This window comes from Fusarium venenatum, assembly GCF_020744135.1.
Source record: "Fusarium venenatum strain MPI-CAGE-CH-0201 chromosome Unknown EDB82scaffold_4, whole genome shotgun sequence".
NCBI lineage: Eukaryota > Fungi > Ascomycota > Sordariomycetes > Hypocreales > Nectriaceae > Fusarium > Fusarium venenatum.
Window position 1 is genome coordinate 2,461,768 of NW_027072132.1, and position 21,703 is coordinate 2,483,470.

Sequence of the window (21,703 nt, forward strand, 5' to 3'; positions counted from 1 at the left end):
GAACCGTCGTATCCTTCAACGACAATCGTAGACTTTGGTGAGGTCAAGAGTCAGATTACGTCTTGTCTCGTTGTATAGTCATTTCATGATATTATTGTACAGGGGCAGATAAGAGGAGCCCCGCATTCCTTTCCTTTCACCCCATCTATCAAGAATCTATTGCCTTGTTCCTCACTTTTCCTCTGTCTCCTCGTTCTTCGCCAGATCGTGTTCCTTCAACAACGCCGTGATCTCGTCAGCGCTCCACAGGCGGTGGTAGATCTTGCCATCCTCGGTCTGTCCTACTGTTGCAAACTCAACTAAAACGAAATGTTAGCGGGATAATTGTAAGCGAGTTGATGACAAACGTACTCTTCTCGCTGCTCAGCTTGGTCGAGTCCATCGTCTTGCTGAGAACCTTGACTGCCATACCGCAAGCCTCTTGCAGAGTGCAATCTTCCTTGTAGTCTTGCTTGAGAAGACTCTGCGCGCTTGCATTGTTGGCACCTGCACTTGTGGCCTTCCAACCACCGTAGTTGCCGGACGGGTTACTAAGGTAGAGCTGGAATTGTCTTCGAGGATCCCAACCAGCATAGATGAAGGATACACCGAATGGACGTAGACCGCCGTGCTGGGTGTAGCCTTGCTTCAGGTCACAAAGTCGGCGCACGAGTTGTTCGCAGGGGATGTCTTCGTTGTAGGTGAGGAGGTATCGCTGAGCAGCTTGTCGGGCATAGTTGATAAGGATGTTGGCATCTGCGGTCATTCCAGCAACGGCGCAGATCATGTTACTGCACAGATGATATAGATTAGCCAGCCAGCTCTGCATAGGGGAATCTTAGCATGGAGGGGTTGCGCACTCGTTCAAGATGTAAAGCTTCTCAGCGGAAGTGTCCTGCTCCAACAGCTTCGAAGTGACCTTTCGCTCAGCGGCGAGGACAATACCATCCTTGGCTAGAATACCAATGGCGGTACCTGCATGTGAAATGGCCTCTAAAGCATATTCGACCTGGTAAAGACGGCCCTCCGGTGAGAAGATGGTTGTCTGTGGATATCGGTTAGCTACCTAGGTGGGAGAGCTTCCAAGTACTGGCTGGAGCTTCAAGGGCCAACGCACTCGGGAATCGTAACGGCGAGACATGATGAAAACCTTCAGGCGTCGAAATTTGAAGTGCTAACAAAGAAGGGATCTCTAACGAAGCCCAGGCGAATAGTGTCAGAGAACTGTGGTGATGGTGAGGATATGGCTGATTGTTGGAGTTGAGGCTGTGGATTCGTTTACGTCGGTGCAGCCCACGCCAGTTGGTTACCTGTAACGGAGCTCTAGGCCGCCGCGCCGCGTTAGCTTTCTGCTACCGAGCTGTTACCTGTTGAAAGGCTAAAGAGTTTCTGCCTCAGGCCTGAGAAGCTGGATGATCACCAGCCAATCTGATCAAAGCCTGCCCTGCACGGCTACGATTTTACTGATGACTAATGTCGCTCTTAGCTTGCTGACATTTGGTGATGGATGGCTTGTTTATCAGGCAATCATTTTGCCACAATCAGGCATCGAATAGCATTGTGAGCATGGGCACACAGAGCACAAGCAATTGCCTGAATTGAATTGTCTGTCACAAGCGCGAGTTTATCCTGGTCCCTGCCACCTGCCACCCGACCACTTCAACCGCTGTAGGGCATGAGCGGCGGGCGGAACCTCTTTCTAGTGCCGAAGTTTTCATATCTTCCTCCGCATAGATAGCTCCCTTCCCCCCTCCAGCGTCCAGCACCTTAGCACCTTCTCTTTTACATCATCATCATCTTTTTGAACAATTTTCTGAACGACAGATAATCTTATCAGTCAACCCAAAGTGAAAGTGCTGTCTTGTATTTTCCAGTGGGACAGATTGAGTCTCTATCAAACAACTTAACTTTTACAGTGCGCGCGTCTTCCAGGCTCGGCACGCGACCCGCATCAACCTACTGATACTGGATTTACATCACAACAAGCTTGTCGCGCAGTCTTGATTGAGTTTGCGACGCCTTTCGAAGGTTTCAAGATACCAACAAACGACCTTGCCCCCTCGGATATTTGAATTTCCTGTGTGCCAGCACTGTTGGAATATCTCTTTGCGCCAAGACGTATAGAGGTTGAAAAAACAGACAAGCATCTGCGCGTGGATCAGCTGGGAAGAACCTGAAGCTGTTCTTGACATAGTCGTGACTTTCAATCATCTCCCACGTAATTACTTCAATGCCCGTATAAGGGCGCACACCATCCTGCGCTTTGCTGCAATAGTAGAAATCTGTCCAACAACACCACTGCCTCACCGGCCCACGCCGTTCGGTACCGATACGCGTCGCACTTCCAAAATCCACGCTGCAAGCATTAACTCGACCCATAATCATGTCTGGTAAGCGACAAAGACTCGCCAAATCCCCAAAAACCTCACATTCTGTTGCAAGCCCAAATCGCGTCAATTGCTGCACCAACAGTTCTAAAGCATCAACTAACAGCAACGATCCAGGCGAAGCAGAACCTCGACGATCGGTACGCGCTACAAAAGGTCAACACACCAAGTCATTCGACGAACTTGAGCCTGCGACTGTGCCCAAGAAGCGGCAAACCAAGAAAACTAAGAAAGCCAAAGAGCAGGAGCAAGAGCAAGAGCAAGAGCAGGAGCAAGAGCAAGAGCAGGAGCAGGAGCAAGAACAGGAACAACAACAGGACCAAGAGGAGGAAGAGGAGGATGAGCTGATCCGCTGTGTCTGCGGCGCCACAGAACAAGACGAGGACTCCGGCGAAGCCTGGATCGCCTGCGAAACCTGCGGCGCATGGCAACATAATGTGTGCGTAGGGGTGAGCTCATTCGACGACGAGATCCCCGAACATTATTGGTGTGAACAATGCAGACCAGATGACCATAAGGAGCTTCTCGATGGTATAGCCAAAGGAGAGAAGCCCTGGGAAGCCCGGCGCAGAGCACACGAGGAGGAGTCCAAGAAGAAAAAGCGTGGTGGGCGTAAAGGAAAGGGCAAGCGGCACAGTGAGACTAAGGAAGAAGACAAGTCTAAGGTTAAGTCGTCCCCTGCACCAGACACATCGAAAGATAAGAAAGATGCAAAGGTTGGGAAGAGAAAGAATCGGGAGGATTCTCAAGATGCGGATGGCAAGGTATGTTACTATCTCCCTGATCTGGAATTGTTGATACTGACAAATTACTTATCTAGTCGGCTAAGATTCGTCGTGTATCAGAAAACGGAATCGTGCCTGTTCCCGTTTCGTACACACCACCGGATGATCTTGCCATTACAATCGCAGACTTGCCCGGCTCCAGGACAGGACCTGCTAAAGCGCTGAGCAAATCTATAAGCCATGTCCTGGCGTCGATGTTGAAACAAGGTGACCTTCAGCTCGAGGAAGAGAACACAGTTGAGTCTTTGTCAGAGACTTTCGCTCTCCAGGTTGAACGTAGCGTATGCGATGCGTACCCCGTACCCAAGGGACAGAAAGAGTACAACCAGCAAATCAAATCATTGAGTTTCAACTTGAAGAACAACCCGGAGTTGTGCCAGGGACTTGTTTACAAGACTCTGTCTCCCACACTTTTGGCAACCATGACTTCAGAACAGCTTGCCTCATCAGAAATGCAGAAGCAGACCGCTGAAATGAAGGCCAGGGCCGAGAAACAATCGATTCTCTATACCTCCGAAACAGGACCCCGTGTCAGAAGAACTCACAAGGGTGAGGAAGTCGTTGATGATGAAACGTTCGTCAATGACTCTGCTGTACCTCTTCCGCCAGGGCCTCGTCGCCCAGACCCTCAGCATGTTAAGAAGGAGCCTGCGGCAGGTGACCAGCCTGATCTGGCCTCACACCCACAGCAAAACGACGACAAGCAACGATCACCAAGCCAAGCCGAATTCGATATCGCCAAGGTTTTCTCGAGCGTCAAATCTCCAACCGTGTCTCAGAACCGCAGGCCTTCTGCTCTGGTAACTGGAGTTAACGGTCCTGGTGTAGACCTTGACGTGGATCGCATGCTTCAAGACGAGAATGAGTCACCCCCTTACTCACCTACAGAGGAGACCCAAGACCCCGACGTTGTGTGGCGTGGCTCGCTTGCTATGAGTTCGATTGCTGATTTCCAAGCAACAGCCAAGTATATTGGTGGCGCAAACTTTGCTTCAGTTGGGCCGTGGTCGAACTTGATCCCTAAGAGGTTGACTGTGGCTGGCCGAATTACTGAGCAGGCTGCCATTGAGTATCTCTGTGGCCTTCGCTACAGCAAATCAACCGACATCATCGTTGTGTCCCTCACACCCGTATCCCCAGTTGCGCATGCTGAATTCCTTGCTCTTATGAAGTATTTTACCGATAAGAAGCGTTACGGTGTCATCGGAGACAAAACTATAGCCAACGTTCGGGATACTTACCTGGTGCCAGTTCCGCCAGGGGAGGACAACTATCCTGAGTTTATGCTCAACTTAGTTGACAACAAAATTCCGCGGGTGCGCGAGGAGCCTATGTTACTTGCCGTGTTTGTCTATCACACCGAACCCGAGCAACTTAAACAACTCAGGGATGGAGTCACCGCCCAACAAGATACCAGCGGCGTAGGGTCACCAATCCCTGCTGCCCACGCACAGAGGAGTAACTCTACAGCATCGGCCGGTCCCGCGTTCTCGCCAGCAACCCCTCAAGCACCACAAGGAGGGTTTCCGCCGCAGTCATCCCCGGCTCAGTGGCAGTCTGCCACTCAAACACCTGTACCCATCCCGCAACCCCCGAATTACGCTAAGCCTCAACCACCGCCGCCAGTGGCGCCTCCGAAAGTGACAGACGCATACAAGCATCAAGCTCAACAAGCGGGCATAATTGCAGCCCAGGAAATGCTTGGACCTTGGATTAACGCACCGACTGTGCAGTTCATTCTACCTCAGGCGTATCAGATGGCCCGTAAGGAATGGGAAGTTGTTCGAAGAGTTCTAGAGTGCGACCCCAAAGCGCGTGACGATCTCCAGCATCTTGGTATTTTGCTAGAGAGGGAGACAAGCGAGAAGAATGGAGGAGCAGTTGCACCATAATCCATGTGACAGGACAAACGGAAGGCAAATAACATAACTCAATGATACCAGTAAACGGCATGTGGGAGTCTGGTGATAAGGTGTTTTGAGAAGCGTCACTACTTCTCTTTTTTTTATATGACTAGTTGGTACAATTTTTATTATTACAGATGAAATGACAATGATTCTTGGATTCATGATATTTCAGAGCACACATTCATAGGCCGTGTTCCTTTGTGCTTCATTTAATCTGTTCGTACACAGGGAGCGAGTAAGGTAGACTTTGGATTCGTTGAGCATACACACGTGTGCATGTCTCCCCATGTTAAACTAGAGTTGTCGCACGATGATTATATCGCCCTTAGAGCATAGTATTAATAAATGCTCTAGGAACCTTGGGAGTCACAATCATACATAGGTTAAGCAGAGTGCCAAAAAGAGCAAAAGAGAAAAAAACATACAACAGCGGGGATTCGCTGGTCGTCACCGACCCAACTACTAATCCGCCCCTTACCAGCTTATCTATGGGAGAGCGGACGGGATCCCGAGTTCTCTGATAGGTATGGTCGTATGTACTGAATGTTGATGTTTCAAAGCTTATGAATGTATTTGTTTGCTGATGCCGTGGTATATCCTATACATGCATGCCCGCAGTTAACTAACATGAATGTAGATCCAGAATTATTAAATTTCATGCGTCAATCATGTCGTTGTCCTAATTTTTTTTCTTCCTGGCTTCTTCTGGGTTACTCAATGATTCAATTTTCCATCTTGGGTTATCACTCTGTTGTACAGGCGCCCATCCGAGCTGAATCTGAATACAGGTTAGTACCATGGTGGACTTGATAAAACGGACTCCTTGCCTGCATGGTCTTTTGATCCCAGTCCTTTGTAAAGCTCCTAATCTTTCCATCCTCGACTTCGAATATCGCTGCGGCACACCACCGCGCATGTTTGCCGGTCTTCTCGATACCATTGTACGGCTCTCCGCAATGACTGCCCTGGGCTGTGTATCTCAGCAGAACATGTCCATCTTTGGCCCATGATTGATCGAACCGGATGATCTCAAGGTCAGCTACGCTGGCCATGACTGTTGAGTGAGAGTCTGCATAGTCCATCGGCGTCTCGCAGCCTGGGAATGTCGCAGGTGCCCAGAACCAGCTGTCTGAGTGGCACAGATGCTGAACTGACGATGCGCCCTTGTTTTCAGTGGGCGAGTAAGCGATGCGCATGTACTCTTTGCAAAGATCTATGTTATGCTGATAACTAGTCAACTAGTGTCTTTGCTCTTTCTTGTCGCTCACATACTCACCTGCTCTTGTTCAGTTTGAGATGGTGAAGTAACAGCCGGGGGGTGAACCTTGGTAGACATGACTGCTATCGTGATTATGTCGAGGAATGATTAAGCTACAGTTATAATACTAAAGCGTTTATAAAATCAGGAATTGAGTGTAGTCAACTTAAGTGAAGCTCCCTTTATTGTTCATGCTGTCAGAGGAGCGTCACCTTGGTGTCTATGACATCACTTGCAACTTGCATGCAAACATTTCATTTTATGCGATGTTGATTCAACGATTTTGAATTGCTTGGATGATATGATATGTTTAGTTACTTAGCAATTGAGGAATGTTTTACCAATAAAGTGGATTTCATACCGTGTATGAATGAGTGTAAGTGAGGCTGTATACGTCGTTTCCCAACCGCTCAGCCAAACACTTTATGACGAAACATTGAAATAGATAGTAGACAACGAATGCATTTGTAGGTTAGACTGTTAGCCATCAACTGACATTCATAATAACAGACCAATAAACAATATCCTGATCATGAAAGCGTTGACTACGGTAGCTGCCGAGGCTTAGCTTAACTTAACTTGGAGGATCGATATCTGCCAAGAGGAATCGAATCAAATCCAGGGTGCACACGTTGAAACTTGAAACCCACCCCCACAACCAGCAACTCTTTGGTGACGCAATCATAGCACCCAAAAATAGGGGACAGCGGCAAGCGGGCAGGCCTCGTCTTCCATGGTTCTTCATTTCATGGCCCAAGCTCGAAGTCTAAACCCAACCCTCACCTTCACTTCATTTCACTCTGAATCTCACACCCAACAACTTTCTTCTTCTTAAACCCCAGAGTCTCTCATTTTGTCTACACGCTGGTAAGTTTCCCACTTAAACTCACGTCCCTGAAATCGTCCAGAAACTAAGAAGCCCACTGTAGACCCACCTCAAACCTTCTCCTGTCAATACCCAAGCAACCTCCAAAATGGCCTGCGGATCCTCCAAGTGCGTCTACGACCGTAACGGTCCTGGCAGCGCCGCCACTTCAATCGCCGAATCCATCATCAAGCCCTCCGAGGCCACAGGCACCAAGACCAAATGCATCGAATGTGGTGACTACGAATGCTGCTGCATCCCCTGCACTATCTTGTAAAGAAGCATGGCTTTATTTTTCACAACGGAATGACAATTATGGAGTTCGTACGAAGAAGTGCTGCCATTTCTGGTAGCACGTTCTAGAAGGGACAATGAAGGATGGACTACAATGTTTAAGGAAGCGCTCGTCGACGTTTTGATATAACCTATGAATCAAATGCAATAACAAAAAATAAACAAAAAAAGATTCAATAAAGCTATATGGTACTATTATTAGGCATCGCAAAACGTACAACTTCCATGCATGGCTGTATTTGACCTGATTCACAGATGTCTTATTCATTTGTTGCATAACTAGGTAGGTAGTGATGTTACATTGTTACGTCAACCTCCGTTTGCAACACAGAAGGCTGTTTCTTTTTCGTATTCCACTTCTTTAAGCGGAACAATACCTAGGTGAGATTTTCATTTTTTAAATGATCAGACCCTTTGACTGCTATAACAATTCCTCTGTAGCCATACAAACAACTGAATCGAGATTTATAATCAACCTCAAAAGTCTTCATTATCCCCCCTCCTCTATGTCTCTGTGTACGCATGTATTTCTGTGCAATGTTCAGGCTCCTATTCTCATCCCGGGTACTAGCCTTATTCCGAATGCACAATCGTGGTCAAAGCCCAATCTGACATGTTCAAACAAAACAAGACAAGCGTCGATCTCATGTAGATTATTCGCCTCCTGTTGCGCCTATCAGGGCTGATGATGTCTCTGTAACTTCCCCGATAGGGAAAGAAATTCCAGTGTTGTAAATATTGTCCCATCATTCGCTTCATGGTCCCTGTTCAAGTAAACAAAGCATCTGTTGTAGCCCATACATCTGCTTCTCTTTGCTTTGCAAGCGCATCTCTGTTTCCCTCATCAGACTGTTGCCCTAAAGCCTTGGGCACACCAGGCACGCTCAAGCTTCCCAAGCCATCGAGCACCCTGCGAGCCTTATCCACTTGTGTTCGTATAGCCATGGTCTCAGTGCGCGTGCGGTCAAGATGTTCCTGCATGAGGGCGATAACAGATTCTCGTGCTTGATGTGGCCGATACTCATTAAGAATGTGATGAAAGTTGATGAATAGAGTGCGCAAATCTTGAACCTTTGCTTCAGCATGTGATGGGTTCCGTGATAATGTGCCAGACAGTTCGAGGAAATTCAGAAGTAGAGATTTGGCAAGGCGCTTGAGTTCAAAAGCGCGGTCAAAGCGCTTGGCGTCCTTTGATTCAGACTGTGATGATGAGGGGAGATTTGTGATGCCTTGGTCCTCCAGAGTTGGGAGCTTGTCATCGAGCTGGATAAAGACAGTCAGATTCCGCATATATACACTTGGGGAGACTTACCATATACTGATCACTAAATACGCGCCACCGCCCATCTGCCGGCTCAGCTGGTGGTTGGAGATTGATGAGGTCTTCTGGAACATCAGGCACACGAACCACCAAAGGATCCCCACCATTCTGGGCAATATATGATGTCCTTAGTTCTTGAATCCGCGATATTTTATCAGGTGTAAACTCTTGCCAAAAGGGTGGCGGATTAGGGAACATAGAGGAGAGGGCCTGCGCCTCCTGTTGTTGTTCGGCCATTTTTTGAGGTGTTGCGATGAAATCGCCCTATGAGGGATAGATGAGGTAGTTGAGAAGAGCAAACGGAACCAAAAGTCAAGAATGCGGCTCTTCGTTCCTGAGTAGAGCTCCCTTGTAGGCTTGTGGTGGGGGAGTAGTGAGACTGATATGCTTGAAATCAGTGAATGTAACCACAGACCAAGTCTCTTATTACAAAAACCGTAATATTTGGTTAGTAGATGATATGGGAAAGTTCTTGAATAAAATAATGTCAACAATCTTCATTAAACATTACTATGAACAATGGCCCAGGTCCAGGGATTTAAGTTAGTTACCTGAGCTTTAGATTTGCGCCGGCTAATCGTCGGTGGTTGCTGACCTCACCTTGTTACCCTCTCGATGACCCTGATTTTCCAAAGCTCCAACGTCATAACTATTATTTATTACTTTTCCCTTCTCTTTTGCTTTACATACTTGCCCATCTGATGCTGTTCCTTGTGAAAGATATTGCTCCTTACCCACGTAGCTAATTGGACGTTTGAACAACGTAAATCGCATTATCACATCCTCATCTGTCTCGACCTGTAGTCGCTTCTCGCTACACCCTTTCCTTTATACCCAAATCACGAGCTTCACCTACAGTCCACAGCCATGTCCGACGTACGATCTCTTTTACGGCAACAGCGCGCTGCTCGCCGCATTGAACACCCTTACGCCTCCTACTCCGAAGCAGGCAAGCTCCTCTGCACCCTCTGTCACGAACAGATCAAAACCGAGACGCTGTGGGACTCGCATGTTCGAGGCGAATCGCATAAGACTCGCTTGATAAAAGCACAAACCGCAGCCTCTTCAAATGGACGTAATTCCCAGCAATCTGCACAAAAAAGAAAACATGACGATACCGAAGAGGCCATCGACGACGGGGACGGTGATATCGAGATGGATGAGGGCAGGCGGAAACGAAACAAGACAGAAGATCCAGAAGGGGATAATTCTAGGGATCAGAATTTAACACCACCTCGATTGACGAGAAGGACGTCGGCGACACCATCACAAGGGATCGAGATACAGATTCCATCGCGACCTGCAACCCCAGCACACCGAGACGGCTCCTCAGCTTCTACCCCAGGAGGCCAGCCTAACAATCTTACCACCCAAAATGGAACTACCACGCTCCCCTCGCGCCGGCCTAGTAGCCTGACGACGGACGAGCGACAAGCTACCACATCAGCCTCAGTCAACGAGGCAGAGTGGGCGGCTTTTGAAGCCGATATTGCTGCTACAACAGCCCCTTATGACGAAGACGCAGTCATTTCTGCCCCGGCCATGACGACGGAGGAAATTGCTACTGCAGAGGCCCTGAAGGAGGCCGAGGCAGAAAAGCAACGCGCCCAGGTCGATGCTGATCTAGGGGATGAAAAGGAAGAGGCGACCCGCGCATTGGAGGAAGAGTTTGAGGAGATGGAAGAGCTTGAAGCGCGCGTGAGGCGCTTGAAAGAGAAAAGAGAAGCCTTGCGTAAACGTGGTGGAAGTTTTGGTCAAGATGGCCAACCTGAGAAACCCACGAGTCTGGGTAAGGAAAACTTAGAAACGCCCGTTATCCATGAAAAGGACGAGGAGGACGAGGAGGAGGAAGACGATGACGATGACGAGGATGATGATTGGGATGGCTTCAGATTTCGAAAAGCCTAAGAAGGATCACAGGTTTGAAAGAGCAATAAATACTGCGAACAAAAGGCTCGCCAGCGGCCTGAAGCAGTATAGTACAAGGGACGGAGTTTGTCGATTTTGTATCATCACCAAACCATTTACATAATGTAACATACAAGCAGTCCTGCTAACAGGATGAGAGCCATTGCAGAGAGCCGCCAATTCCTCGCCGGACTCGTGACCACTCAACAAAACAAACTACGGAATGGAAACCAGGTGCGCTGGTACACATGCCGGTAGCTAACACAACATATGTCTTATGTGCCATGCTACCACTACTCACCTCACTTGAGGCATCTTCACTAACTTACCAGGTCATTGATAATCCTCGCCGCGGCTGACCCTTTCCCAAAATCTACGGAGCCTCCACACACGCCCTATTCCGCGGCTCTCCTCCCATTTTCTTACACCATCCTGTCGCTCTCTGACTTCACGCCTCCATCGGGACGCTATCCATTGCCGAAGCCCATCCTTGACCTTTTCCTTCTCGATGGCCTTCTTCTTGGCTACAATGGCTGGCGCGACATGCACTGAGGCCATGCCGGGCACACACTCCTTTGGCAACACTGAACGCTCGACTAAAGATGCGACCGAAGGCCTTGCTGCCAAACGTCGAGATAAGCGGATCGAGACCAAGGATCGGGCTAGGCGCCTAGAAACTATGGAAGTATTTGTCCTGAAAATGGAACGAGTAATGAGGTCAGCAAGAGACGGGCGAGACGGCGACCAAAGACGCGATGTAAGATCTGTTCTGACTCGCAGGAGCCGGTAATGATGCAAGATAGGAGCTTGAGATATATCGCGAAGAAGATGGCTTGTCTAGTTCTCTATCAGCCCCAAGAACCAGAGACCTTTGGTTATCGACGGTCGTCAGATAGCTTGCATGTGTATCTCCAAGATATCATCAAGGAGTGGAATAAGTTTTTGCTAACGGTAGATGATGACCACTTACCCTCGACGTTGACAGGAGGTCATTGACGTCCAAGAAACCCATAATGTGAAACAAAACCTCGTTTGGCAGGTCCTCAAGAGATTGATGTTGGATGATAGCCTCTGGTAATCTGACCCTGCTCTCATTGCCACCGAAGAACAGAGAAACTGGAGAAGTGCCAACAATCAAAGAGTTTGGAGGTACCTCCGGATAGAAGTTGGGATTCATCGGAGCGATGTCCGGTCGGGCATCAGTGATGAGTGAGGTTGCAGGGCTGGATGCTCTTCCATCTTCGTTTAGAGCTAGACAGTCGGGTTTCTCATGATGGGGCGACGTGAGCGGCATTTGATGTACCTGCGAGGTGACTTGGCCGGGCGATGTGGCAACAGCGCTCATCACAACTTGGTGCTGATGATGGGCGTGTAACAGGCGTTGAAGAGCACCGGTCAAGGGTGTGGGATTGACAGGGAGTGCACAACGAGACAACTTCTGAGACCAAGAAGACCCAAATCGTGGAGCTCAAGCAATTCGGCAAAACGCAGGCAAGAGGCGAAGGTAGCTTAGTGTGAAGCAGGTGTCAAGTGGTTGTCACATGTGCCGCTTGGTTGAGGCTCCGCAGACCTGACTATGACAGTTGGTGTGTAATTGTGACAGACAACGCACCGATGTGGACTTCTGGTTTAATAAACAAGACAGAAGCCGGAGAAGCCGACAGAAAAGAAAGTGGCGATGAGTTAAAACGCGAGGAGGGATAAATGCAGTGCGTAGGAAGTGCGGTCGCCGATATGGTCGGTCGTGACCAATGTGCCCGATGGGTCAGAGGATACGGACAATCTAAGAACTGGCCGAGCGGCGCGAGGGGCTCCAATTGATGTTGGAATTGTTGACCGCCGAACACGAATTGACTCAGTGATGAAATACTGATATAGGTTAGAGTATTGATTTATAGAGAGAGGTGCACTAGATAGAAACAGTAACAGCAAGGTAGGTAGGCTGGTGTGGTTTGCTAGTCTTTTCGCAGCTTCGTTATTTGAGTTTTTGTTTTGCCAAATGACGGGTATGACTAGGTAGGAATCAGATGATCTGCTATGTAGTTTTATGCGATATTGAATATGAAGCTGTTATTAAGACACAGCAGCAACTGTATGTTTATATGTATGTGATGTGAAAGGTGTTTGAGAGCAAATGAGACTTTGAAGTTGTTGAAACTTGGAGTTGAGGGGAAGAGGTGGAGAAAGAAGGACGTATGTGGTTAGACAGGTATGTGGCCGTGCGTAAGCTGCCACTAACTAACGGCGGCTTAACTTAGTCTTACGAGAAGGCGCATGGAGCGGCACCTGCCATAGGTCGATTTAGGCGTTCAGGACCTCAAGTACCGTTTCCAAAGATCGTGCGTGGCGAGGAGACCTGAGAAGCAAGCACTTAAATCTTGATAGGATAGTAGGAAATTGAAAGGAGCAAATCACGAACCGTCCCATATATCATCGTACTTGCATTTAATCCCATCAAATTGTGCATTCAAGCATTGCAACTTTGTAGGAATTAGGTACATATAATTTCCGCCTCCCAATTCTTTTGCCTGCCTGCCTTCCTTCCTTTTCTTACCCGGCCATGCCTACGTAGTACCTGCCATATCAAAATCAAGGGATATCCTGGGTATCGGGGCAGGTGCCTACGTACCCAGGTCAGAACCTACGACAGCCCGACAGCCGACCTGTTTTAGGCCACCGTGCTGAACGGCAGGAGGGTTCCTACCAAGATAACATCTGTTGGTTCGTGTCTTGTCCTCACCGCCACCATTCTAACATGACAACAAAGGAAAATTCATTCATTATACGCAGCCCAATGTGCCTACTACTAGGTACTTACTTGTTAGATACTACCTATTTACTCTTAGGTAAACGTCGCTATTCACCTGACGACGCAACAACAAAACAAATCATCCTCGCGCTAGTCCTGCAAGCTACCGCAGGCACGCACACCCACTTGCAGCACATCATACACATCACATCACACATCTGCCTCCACATGCATATGCCCATCACAGCAGCCACCCGGAAGATCTCCTTCAACCTGCGAATGGTTGTTGTCTCACAAGGTTGCGCTTGGCACTCCAGGCACTGGACTTGCCTTATCGACATTCAGGCTGTTGTTGCACGCCTATACCTTGAGAAAGAAGCTGCTATTTGTTGACGGTAACGACCCACCGGAAGATCTATGACGGTTTTTCTGTACTCAGAAACGAGCGATGTTCATGCAACATTTGACCCAAGACTATGTCTGTTCAGCTTGTGCTGACGTCGTCGTGCACACGATTCCCCCGTTTCCATCCGCTGCCGGGAACTGTCACTGTTTTCCGTGTACACCTTCCCTACGCGTTTATCATCACCTGGGTGGAAAAAGAAATCAGGGCAAAATTAGAACTGTTTCACACAAGTTCTGTCCCGCTTTTGGATCACTTGCTACACTCAACTAGTCCATCTTTGCAGCCACGCGTTTTCTCGGCGCTGTGACGTGGTTGTCAACTCGACGACCTGAAGCTGCGGCCAGATTCTGCACCCTTACAGACAGGAGGACCCTAGTGTCGCAATGGGTAGACTCCATCGCGGCAATTGCTGGCAAGGCCTCGTTCCCTGAGCCACTCATTATATCGAAGACTTTGGCTCCAACTAAGGAGTTCAATAATTCACATCGCTCTCGTTGATTGGATTTCGATATTGAGTTTGCCATAATTCAAAGCACGCACCACGGCTTATGAAAGAAATGTTTCGTTCGAATTGCTCTTATCCAGAATCGCACACTACTTCAGGGTACACAATGCTCAAGAATGAATAGTGCACAAACACTTTTGTCTATACTCAGCAGACGTCTCACCTATCCTTCAGCGGTAGGGAGGGAACTCATTGAGTCCTACTGTGGTTGGAATGGCTGCTGGAATCGGTTCGACTGAGCTCGCTCTTACAACTCAGCCTTATTAACGGTCGTATGCCATCCGTATCTTGCGCCATCAAAAAAGATCTTAGTTTTGCCAGGATCATGTTCGAACCTTAATACCAGCCAATCATGCTCTCCAACAACTGTCCATGCGGCGACAATGGAAACGCGTCTGCCATACAGAAGACCCATCTTCCAGCCGCTGACCCCTGACTGCTTACTTGCCAGGTTTCGTCTCCCCACACGGCTGTAACGTTATAATTCGACATCACACTTTAACATATTCTTGCGATCAAGGCGAGCCAGCAATCCGGATAATGCTGGAATCCATATGATCGGAATAAAAAACAGTAAGAGCTAGGACTGGAATGGAGATCTGCCTCTGATTACCGTGCGCTACTAGAAGAGAAGAAGAGTGACAAGTTTAACCAATCGCTGCTCTCTAATTCTTCAGCTTTTGTAGCTGAGTTCCATACAAGTTCCAAGTTTGGAGACATGCAGCGGTCTTTGAACACATGATTTACACCAACCCAGGCATTTGGTTCAGACTGAAGTCGGACGGTTAGGTCGTAGCCTCTCAAATCTACACCTCGCCGGGCAATGCCAGTCACGGAATCTTTGTTGCTAGCTTTGGCTGGCAGAATTGGAGCCTCAATAAAGCAATGACTTGTTTGAGGTTGTTCTTGTGTCACTCCTCTCGTACACTACCTCGTTAAGAGGCAGGTAGATAGGCAGACAGGCATCATCATCACTCCACCTTTACAGTTGCGTTTGATGCTTGCAAAAAAACAAATTACAGGGAAAAGCAATACAGGGCGACGGGAAACGGAACACTCTCGTTCGAACACGCCATGGGCATCCCCCAATCAACAAACCAAAGTCCGACTTGAGACAGACGTGATGGCATGAAAAATTAGAAGCGGGCCGGCCCGGCCGCTGAACCGGGCCGTTGTGATCATCAGGCTGAGGCCCTGAGGAGGCCGATGGCCTATGTGTCCACAAAGACTGGCGAGATCGTCCACATGATACACAACCTTCGCGATAGTTAGACCCTGGCCTTCGAGCTGGATGTTCTTGACTACTTGACCGGATGTTCAGAACGGCGGATCCTCCCAAAACGTGAGCTTACACCTTGTGTATAGCTTAGTGCATACACCCACCCAAACGAATGCGTGTGCACGCAGAATATACCGGCGCCCAATATATGTGCGGAAGGGTATAGTCATTTGCGATCCCGCCACAGAGATCAAGTATTTGGCATGCATCCCTGTTGAGCCCAACACTGCCCAATTTGAGGGTCTAGTATCAATCTATTCCTTAATCTAGCCCCCTAACCTCTCATGCTGATTATCCCATGCAGGCCGTGAAGTCATCACGGCCGAGTCAGTTTCCCGAGACGCAGGCCATTCCCGAAGCAGAAGGCCAGCTCATTAGTATACAGATGCATTGCCATGGAACCTTGTGATGAATACTTTGTCACCGCCATGTTCCATGCTTATGTCTAATGCCACATGCGTTCATCACTAGGTTGGCTATCACACCCACTGAATGTCTGGGAGTGAGAGTATTGCCTTCGAGAAAAGGCAGAATATGGCTACCTTTTCGGCATACAGCTATGCACGTCTACGTAGTATCGGAACGAGCCACTCCCAAATTGTGGTTGTTATGGCTCGGTACACCGACTCCGAAGTATCTACACTTGGTGTCGTGAACCCTCTATAACTCAACCAGTAGCACTGCTGGCTAAAGGCTGTATTACTCAGTGCTGTGCCGTATGTGTCTGGGATAATTGTTGGTGGTTCAAGGCCAAATTAACACCAGAGGTAAAGGATACACAGACACTCAACTGGCCCCCAACCGAAGGTCTACAGCATGTTCAGCGGAGTCGATGTGATAAACCGAAGTTGATCAAATGAGGCGACAGAAGTATCACTGGAGGATGTCAAGAGGAGACGATGATGCGGCGGTATTCATGGAACATCGACAAGCATTTAAATCTCCTTCTCCTCTGGGAAGCCCATGAATGCAATGTCCAGGCTGCAGTCTGGTCCAGAGGGACGTTGCCACGTTGTCCATTAATATGCCTTGTGCGCATCAGCGTGGTCTTGAAGCTACCTTTGAACCGTCCGCAACCTAGTTCGACAAAGGAGTCCAGAGGGTCACAAACTACAACAATGGCCGGTGGCAAGACGGATGAATCAATTCATGTGAGCTGGCAGCCATGCATGGGGACCATGCAAAGGCCCCCCTATTGCCGTTTGCCATCGCTGCAATAGACACGCAAGCAGTCACGAGTTTCTGACCTCTTTAACCTCAATTCTGCTATAACCTCTGTATACACATAATACCCGTAAGTTAGCAAAGCGTACGAGAGCAATGGAGAGATTAGTACCAAAGTGTGAGCTCCTCGAGAAGATTCATTATCGAGAAGAGTCGCCATCCCCAGAGGAACTGGAAGCGACCACAGCATTTGAACTTACTTAGGCTTTGACGGATTGCTCGCCAGGATAGCTATGCTGGCGTGCCACATAAAAAAGCAAAGATGCTGCGCAACTACGGAAGCAATCGACCCGGACAGAAGAACCATGATGTTCAGTTGGACAAACATGGCCAGCCGTCAGGGGTGATAGAAACACAAAAGAAGACTCAGAACGGTCTACAAAGCCAATGCTAAGCCCCTCAGTGGCGATATCCTTGCAGGATGTCTTATCCTGAGCTTGAAGTTGAGAAAGCAATTTGCAAGGTTTATGGTCCCAACAGAGTCCCGAACTGAGCGAGGAAAGAAAGCAAATCCCAAAGAAGGCTCTGCTGTCAAGATAGGACGACAAGATGTTGTAAAAAGCAGTTGATGTGCCGTAGGCCTCGAGAAAACCCGATGGTTGATCTTGACCTGCAGTCTCTTTTCCAATGGGCCGCTGGTGCCATCAAGCTCGAGTCCACCAGGGCCTGGTGCACAGAGCAGGAGTAATCAGCGAACCACAGCCCTTGCTTTTACCGAAAAAGTCAATCGTCGAGATTGCAAGCCATGGGAATCCCCTTGTTTCCTGACACTTGTCTGTCCTCGGGACGAACCATAACGCCCCACACGGCCGCAGATCAAGACACCACCTTTTGTATACTCGACTAGGACAAGACTTCGAGGGGAACATGGCCTCGGCCATGACTGCAGCGGGAAGTGCACAGGGCTCCTATCAATAACATGGCCGCTTTCGTGGCCCGGTTGCCTCATGGTTTCGCTACTAAGAACGCGCTATGGAAGACTTATGGAATGTTGACAGAACAGGTGCGAGTCCAGTACAGACGTGACTGGTACTCAGTAGTTAAAGAGAGAAGATGAAGCATGGAAAGACAAGTATCAGGTCAAGCTCTCTGATATCTCTTTTACACACGCCTGTGCTCTGCCAGGAAAGACACCCAGACCATATCATTTTGCCCGGTGCGCTGCGTTTTAGGACAACGATAACGGCTGTTACCAAGACAAATTGAATATAACAAAGGTAGATGCAGTCATGGAAATTCATAAAAGCATCCCCGCAGGTTTGTCAAGAGACTCTGGCCGGTCGTCAGCCCTGCTTTTGTTGCTTTCACTGCAATCACAGCATCATGGTGAAGTGCTGTACACACAACATACTGCAGTAGCATCTTGTGGTGTGGGGATGCCCCGTACCTCTACCCTGCTTTTACTGTAGTTACTGATACTGAGAGGGGGGCGTGTATCGGACTCTAGGCCTTGATCAACGTGGCAAGCGACCACCGGGCTTTGCTACCATGCTGTCAACTCTTACACTGGACTTTGATATCCAGAGTTTCTACCTTTACTTTTAAGAGACTTGCTGGTAGCAGTCGCTCTACTAAGCAGACAAGATGTGAAGTGCGACTCGGAGAGAAACAAGAATGGAGAAAAGTCTAGAGCAGCAGGCGGTCGCTGCTAGGCGGCTCTAACGTCTATATACATGCTGCAGGGTCTTTGGGAAACACATGCTCGCAGATTGGTTACTCCAGCACCACATCTAAACTCAGGAACCGCGTAGTTCAAGGCTAGAGCCGTTAAATAGCCACGGTAGGTTAGTGCGGCAGCGGTATGAGGTAGATAGAAGTGACGGTGGGTTGGGACGGCTGAGGGGGTGCGTCTAAGACATCCTTTGTGGTGAAGGATATGTATACAGGTAATGCGATGGGAGAACAGCTGTATGGAGCTTCAAGTACGGATACCCAATCGACGCATGCAAGCAAGCCTCTTTATCCCGCAGGAACAAAAGCAGACGCAGATGCAGAAGGGAACGAACAAGCACAAATAGTGGACAGCCATTAATCTGGCCTGCTTTGAAGGCCAGGGGGTTAGGGAAAGAAGGCGATTGCTTGTTGGGTGTGCGGGAGTCCCACATGTGGATGTGGGATGCCATATACAGCACGACGATCGAATCCATGAAGAGACTTTTCGAATCGAACAAGTATAAGTTGGCTATGGCATCCACTCTGTCCAAATCGAACAACACATATGCATCATTTAGTGCTTGCACCAAGTTTGCTTTCAAAATACATTGACGGCTCGACCCCAAGGGCCCTTGACCAAACATCACTCTTGAAAACCAAACTCAGTCACCCCTTGGACTCAAGACTTTGTCTTGAAAACCTGGAGAAATACCGAACAGCACTCAAGGGAAAACGAACGAGGCGGGATGCGAGGAACCAAGTAACACATTTTTGTTTTGTGTTATCTGTTTGCAGCAAAAGGAAACTCGTTGTGATCAACCTCAATATTGGATTAAGCTTCCAGATCACACAAAACACCAACCATCGACACCAGTCAGGACTATAAAACAACGAAACCTATCCTACCCCATCTGCATTCTGTCCAACAGCAGTACTCGATTCATAGGTAAGTCAGATTCATGAATCCGTTACACTAAATCCGCCCTTCAATGTCACCAGTTTGACCCTGTGCTTTGGTGGCTATACGGTCATGGTTGAACATGGCTCCAGTGACACCGGCCAGATGCCAAGGTATAACAAGGCACGGTGAGCATGATGCCGAAACAAAGCAGCCATACGTTATTACACCAAGAATAGATTAAGCCAGTGACGAAGGTTTCGAGGAGACAAATAAAGGATATAGACGATGGGAGAATGCCAAAGGCTGACCTACCATATCCTAGATTTCCTTCGATACACAAGAGCGCGGCTCATATTTGAACTATTTTGACTCGACCATATTGTTTGACTCGTTTCGACTTCACCGGACCGGATAGGACTGTTCTTGGATCGCTTCTAGAATTGGATAGTTGATCGAGTCGAGCTTCGGGATTCGGTTCGCATCGACTGCAAGTTCGCCTCCTGGACTCCGCTCTCCGCCCTCGGCCGTTCCGCTACTTATCCTCTTCTGTCCAACCAGTTAGAGGCACTCTGTCTCCTCCATCTCGAAATATCACTCTAGACCCCTTGTCATCACACAACTGCCCTCCAGCCATGTGCTACTTCGACCAGACTCGCTGGGCATGCGGCTTTTGGCGTTGGGGTCACTTCCGTCAGCAGTGCAACAAAGAGTACCGTATGGGAGAGACGTGCGGGCTAAAACTTGTTTACGAAACCAAAAACGATCCTGAGGTTTGTAAACTTTGCAGCGATATAGAGAAGAAACAGCGCCGCTATGACAAGATGTACCGCGACGTCCAACGTTGGCAACGTGAGGGTAACCGCGATGCCACCATTGAGCGAACATGCATTGAAATGAGCGAAGTGGCAGGACAAATGCACCGTATGAGGGAGGAGCATGCTCACAGGCTATATACGCTTGGCCAGGTGAGTTTGAAGCATTACTTACCTTGATTTCATACCTACCCCCTTCGAGTGAAGAGGATACGCCAAAGAAAGACGGAAAAGAGGCAACGGACGCAAAGAAAAGAACAACCCTCCACAACTGAGACAAGAGAGGGACGGGAAGGCAAGAAAGGGGTGTGAGGGGCGTGTGCCTGGACTGTAATGGTGGTGTTGCTTGCATACAGCGCGTGGGCCGTGGAGTTTGGGTTACGCAGAGATTGTGAGTGACTGACTAACCTATTCTTGCAGTAAAATGACAGGATCTCAAAACCGATTTGCCAACGGGGTATATTGAGCTACCAGAGCAAATTATGCTCTACTGCTCTGCTTTGCCGATAATGGTGGCATATGGCTCATTCGGCGAGCTGATGACAGAGCAGAGGTCTACTAGGACACCGACGCATGTTATTTTATAATGATGATGATTATGACAACCTTGCTTTCTACACGCGCGAAACGAGACGGACGAAAAAAAGGCGGCCTACAGTTGATGCCGAAAGATGGAGTTCAGCCAAGAGTGAAAGAGGGGCAGAAGACCAAAGGACGGACAACGGATGAGAAGGCGACCTTTCCTGTGGGCGAAGACTATTGAGAAGTGTTCCTTCTCTTCTTCATTCTTGCCATCTCCCCATGTATCAGAAGAGGCAGGTCGTTTGCTCTCCGGCATCATCCTTCCAACATTTCGGATATATTGGCAGAGTGTCGTGAAACACACGACGCGAGAATGGGAGAGACAAAGAGGCTACGGATAAAAGAGTTCGAGAAATCGCAGGCAGGCGCCGGGGCAGGCACAAGCAGCCTGTGGGACACAACACAAAGCTCTGGGGACAGTCAGGTCATGTTTATATTCTTTCCTTACAGCCATGGATGTGAATCAGGTGGAAAACAGGTTAGTTCAGCGTGTTATATCCCAAAGAACAGCGGCGTTCTGCTCATCTGTATCTTAAAATCAGTTTATTCCATGAAGGTCCCCCGCCCAAGTTTGTACCGAAATGTAGAAAATGCCGACGGGGGACCGTGGCAGTGCCAGCATTGTGTGCATGGATGAATAGGCGGAGCCAGGGTGTGTGGACCAAAGTACATACATGCACAATTAATGAGGATGATTCTCTGTTTCTGGCATAGGTTATTCGGCAATGCCGCAAGCTCTGGGGCAAGGACATCGACACAATGATGACCATATCAGGGTAGGGCATAAGTTTGAAATGGTGTATCAAGATGACCAGGTAGACATAGATATGAGGAGACAAGAGACATCAACTGAGGGAGCACGACAGAATAATTCTACCCATGCAGACA

The 21,703-nt window shown here is 48.6% G+C and overlaps 8 protein-coding genes across 8 annotated transcripts; 4 read left to right on the forward strand and 4 right to left on the reverse strand.

Moving 5' to 3' along the window:
* Window positions 1–47: 47 nt before the first annotated feature.
* Window positions 48–1,255, reverse strand: EDB82DRAFT_305814 (nucleophile aminohydrolase). The gene is made up of 4 exons (XM_025737682.2): window positions 1,097–1,255; window positions 840–1,024; window positions 352–770; window positions 48–299 (listed from the first exon to the last, which is right to left on the reverse strand). Exons 1-4 carry the CDS (start codon window positions 1,118–1,120, stop codon window positions 172–174), a joined length of 756 nt encoding a protein of 251 aa, XP_025592519.1. The 5' UTR covers window positions 1,121–1,255; the 3' UTR covers window positions 48–171.
* A 1,012-nt stretch (window positions 1,256–2,267) lies between these two features.
* On the forward strand, window positions 2,268–5,213 carry EDB82DRAFT_305884 (SPOC domain-containing protein). Its single transcript, XM_025737683.2, has 2 exons — window positions 2,268–3,130; window positions 3,187–5,213. Exons 1-2 carry the CDS (start codon window positions 2,363–2,365, stop codon window positions 5,041–5,043), a joined length of 2,625 nt encoding a protein of 874 aa, XP_025592520.1. The 5' UTR covers window positions 2,268–2,362; the 3' UTR covers window positions 5,044–5,213.
* A 359-nt stretch (window positions 5,214–5,572) lies between these two features.
* Window positions 5,573–6,574, reverse strand: EDB82DRAFT_513298 (uncharacterized protein). Its single transcript, XM_065608932.1, has 3 exons — window positions 6,335–6,574; window positions 5,886–6,281; window positions 5,573–5,836 (listed from the first exon to the last, which is right to left on the reverse strand). The coding sequence occupies exons 1-3, from the start codon at window positions 6,392–6,394 to the stop codon at window positions 5,738–5,740; spliced, it is 555 nt and encodes a 184-aa protein (XP_065463293.1). The 5' UTR covers window positions 6,395–6,574; the 3' UTR covers window positions 5,573–5,737.
* Window positions 6,575–6,961: 387 nt separating this feature from the next.
* On the forward strand, window positions 6,962–7,697 carry EDB82DRAFT_513299 (uncharacterized protein). The gene is made up of 2 exons (XM_025737685.2): window positions 6,962–7,183; window positions 7,246–7,697. Exon 2 carries the CDS (start codon window positions 7,291–7,293, stop codon window positions 7,456–7,458), a length of 168 nt encoding a protein of 55 aa, XP_025592522.2. The 5' UTR covers window positions 6,962–7,183; window positions 7,246–7,290; the 3' UTR covers window positions 7,459–7,697.
* A 546-nt stretch (window positions 7,698–8,243) lies between these two features.
* EDB82DRAFT_529339 (MED7 protein-domain-containing protein) lies at window positions 8,244–9,033 on the reverse strand (the record flags this gene model as incomplete). The annotated part of the gene is made up of 2 exons (XM_025737687.2): window positions 8,244–8,738; window positions 8,788–9,033. The coding sequence occupies 2 exons, from the start codon at window positions 9,031–9,033 to the stop codon at window positions 8,244–8,246; spliced, it is 741 nt and encodes a 246-aa protein (XP_025592523.2).
* A 181-nt stretch (window positions 9,034–9,214) lies between these two features.
* On the forward strand, window positions 9,215–10,870 carry EDB82DRAFT_305938 (uncharacterized protein). The gene has a single exon (XM_025737688.2). It carries the CDS (start codon window positions 9,664–9,666, stop codon window positions 10,702–10,704), a length of 1,041 nt encoding a protein of 346 aa, XP_025592524.1. The 5' UTR covers window positions 9,215–9,663; the 3' UTR covers window positions 10,705–10,870.
* Window positions 10,871–12,373, reverse strand: EDB82DRAFT_305929 (uncharacterized protein). Its single transcript, XM_025737689.2, has 2 exons — window positions 11,675–12,373; window positions 10,871–11,541 (listed from the first exon to the last, which is right to left on the reverse strand). The coding sequence occupies exons 1-2, from the start codon at window positions 12,047–12,049 to the stop codon at window positions 11,038–11,040; spliced, it is 879 nt and encodes a 292-aa protein (XP_025592525.1). The 5' UTR covers window positions 12,050–12,373; the 3' UTR covers window positions 10,871–11,037.
* A 7,680-nt stretch (window positions 12,374–20,053) lies between these two features.
* EDB82DRAFT_529342 (uncharacterized protein) lies at window positions 20,054–20,820 on the forward strand (the record flags this gene model as incomplete). Its single annotated transcript, XM_025737692.1, has 2 exons — window positions 20,054–20,386; window positions 20,665–20,820. The coding sequence occupies 2 exons, from the start codon at window positions 20,054–20,056 to the stop codon at window positions 20,818–20,820; spliced, it is 489 nt and encodes a 162-aa protein (XP_025592528.1).
* Between the last annotated feature and the right edge of the window lie 883 nt (window positions 20,821–21,703).

What these genes read in the sequence shown, in the direction of transcription:
- EDB82DRAFT_305814 (XM_025737682.2), bottom strand. Translation starts at nt 1,120, where the DNA reads ATGTCTCGCCGTTACGATTCCCGA. An exon ending in CTCGCCGTTACGATTCCCGA is followed by an intron (nt 1,025 to 1,096) that starts GTGCGTTGGCCC and finishes CGATATCCACAG; the next exon opens with ACAACCATCTTCTCACCGGA. An exon ending in CAAGCTGAGCAGCGAGAAGA is followed by an intron (nt 300 to 351) that starts GTACGTTTGTCA and finishes ATTTCGTTTTAG; the next exon opens with TTGAGTTTGCAACAGTAGGA.
- EDB82DRAFT_305884 (XM_025737683.2), top strand. Translation starts at nt 2,363, where the DNA reads ATGTCTGGTAAGCGACAAAGACTCGCCAAATCCCCAAAAACCTCACAT. An exon ending in CTCAAGATGCGGATGGCAAG is followed by an intron (nt 3,131 to 3,186) that starts GTATGTTACTAT and finishes TTACTTATCTAG; the next exon opens with TCGGCTAAGATTCGTCGTGT.
- EDB82DRAFT_513298 (XM_065608932.1), bottom strand. Translation starts at nt 6,394, where the DNA reads ATGTCTACCAAGGTTCACCCCCCGGCTGTTACTTCACCATCTCAAACT. An exon ending in CTCAAACTGAACAAGAGCAG is followed by an intron (nt 6,282 to 6,334) that starts GTGAGTATGTGA and finishes ACTAGTTATCAG; the next exon opens with CATAACATAGATCTTTGCAA. An exon ending in GGGATCAAAAGACCATGCAG is followed by an intron (nt 5,837 to 5,885) that starts GCAAGGAGTCCG and finishes ACCTGTATTCAG; the next exon opens with ATTCAGCTCGGATGGGCGCC.
- EDB82DRAFT_513299 (XM_025737685.2), top strand. Translation starts at nt 7,291, where the DNA reads ATGGCCTGCGGATCCTCCAAGTGCGTCTACGACCGTAACGGTCCTGGC.
- EDB82DRAFT_305938 (XM_025737688.2), top strand. Translation starts at nt 9,664, where the DNA reads ATGTCCGACGTACGATCTCTTTTACGGCAACAGCGCGCTGCTCGCCGC.
- EDB82DRAFT_305929 (XM_025737689.2), bottom strand. Translation starts at nt 12,049, where the DNA reads ATGAGCGCTGTTGCCACATCGCCCGGCCAAGTCACCTCGCAGGTACAT. An exon ending in ACCTCCTGTCAACGTCGAGG is followed by an intron (nt 11,542 to 11,674) that starts GTAAGTGGTCAT and finishes ATAGAGAACTAG; the next exon opens with ACAAGCCATCTTCTTCGCGA.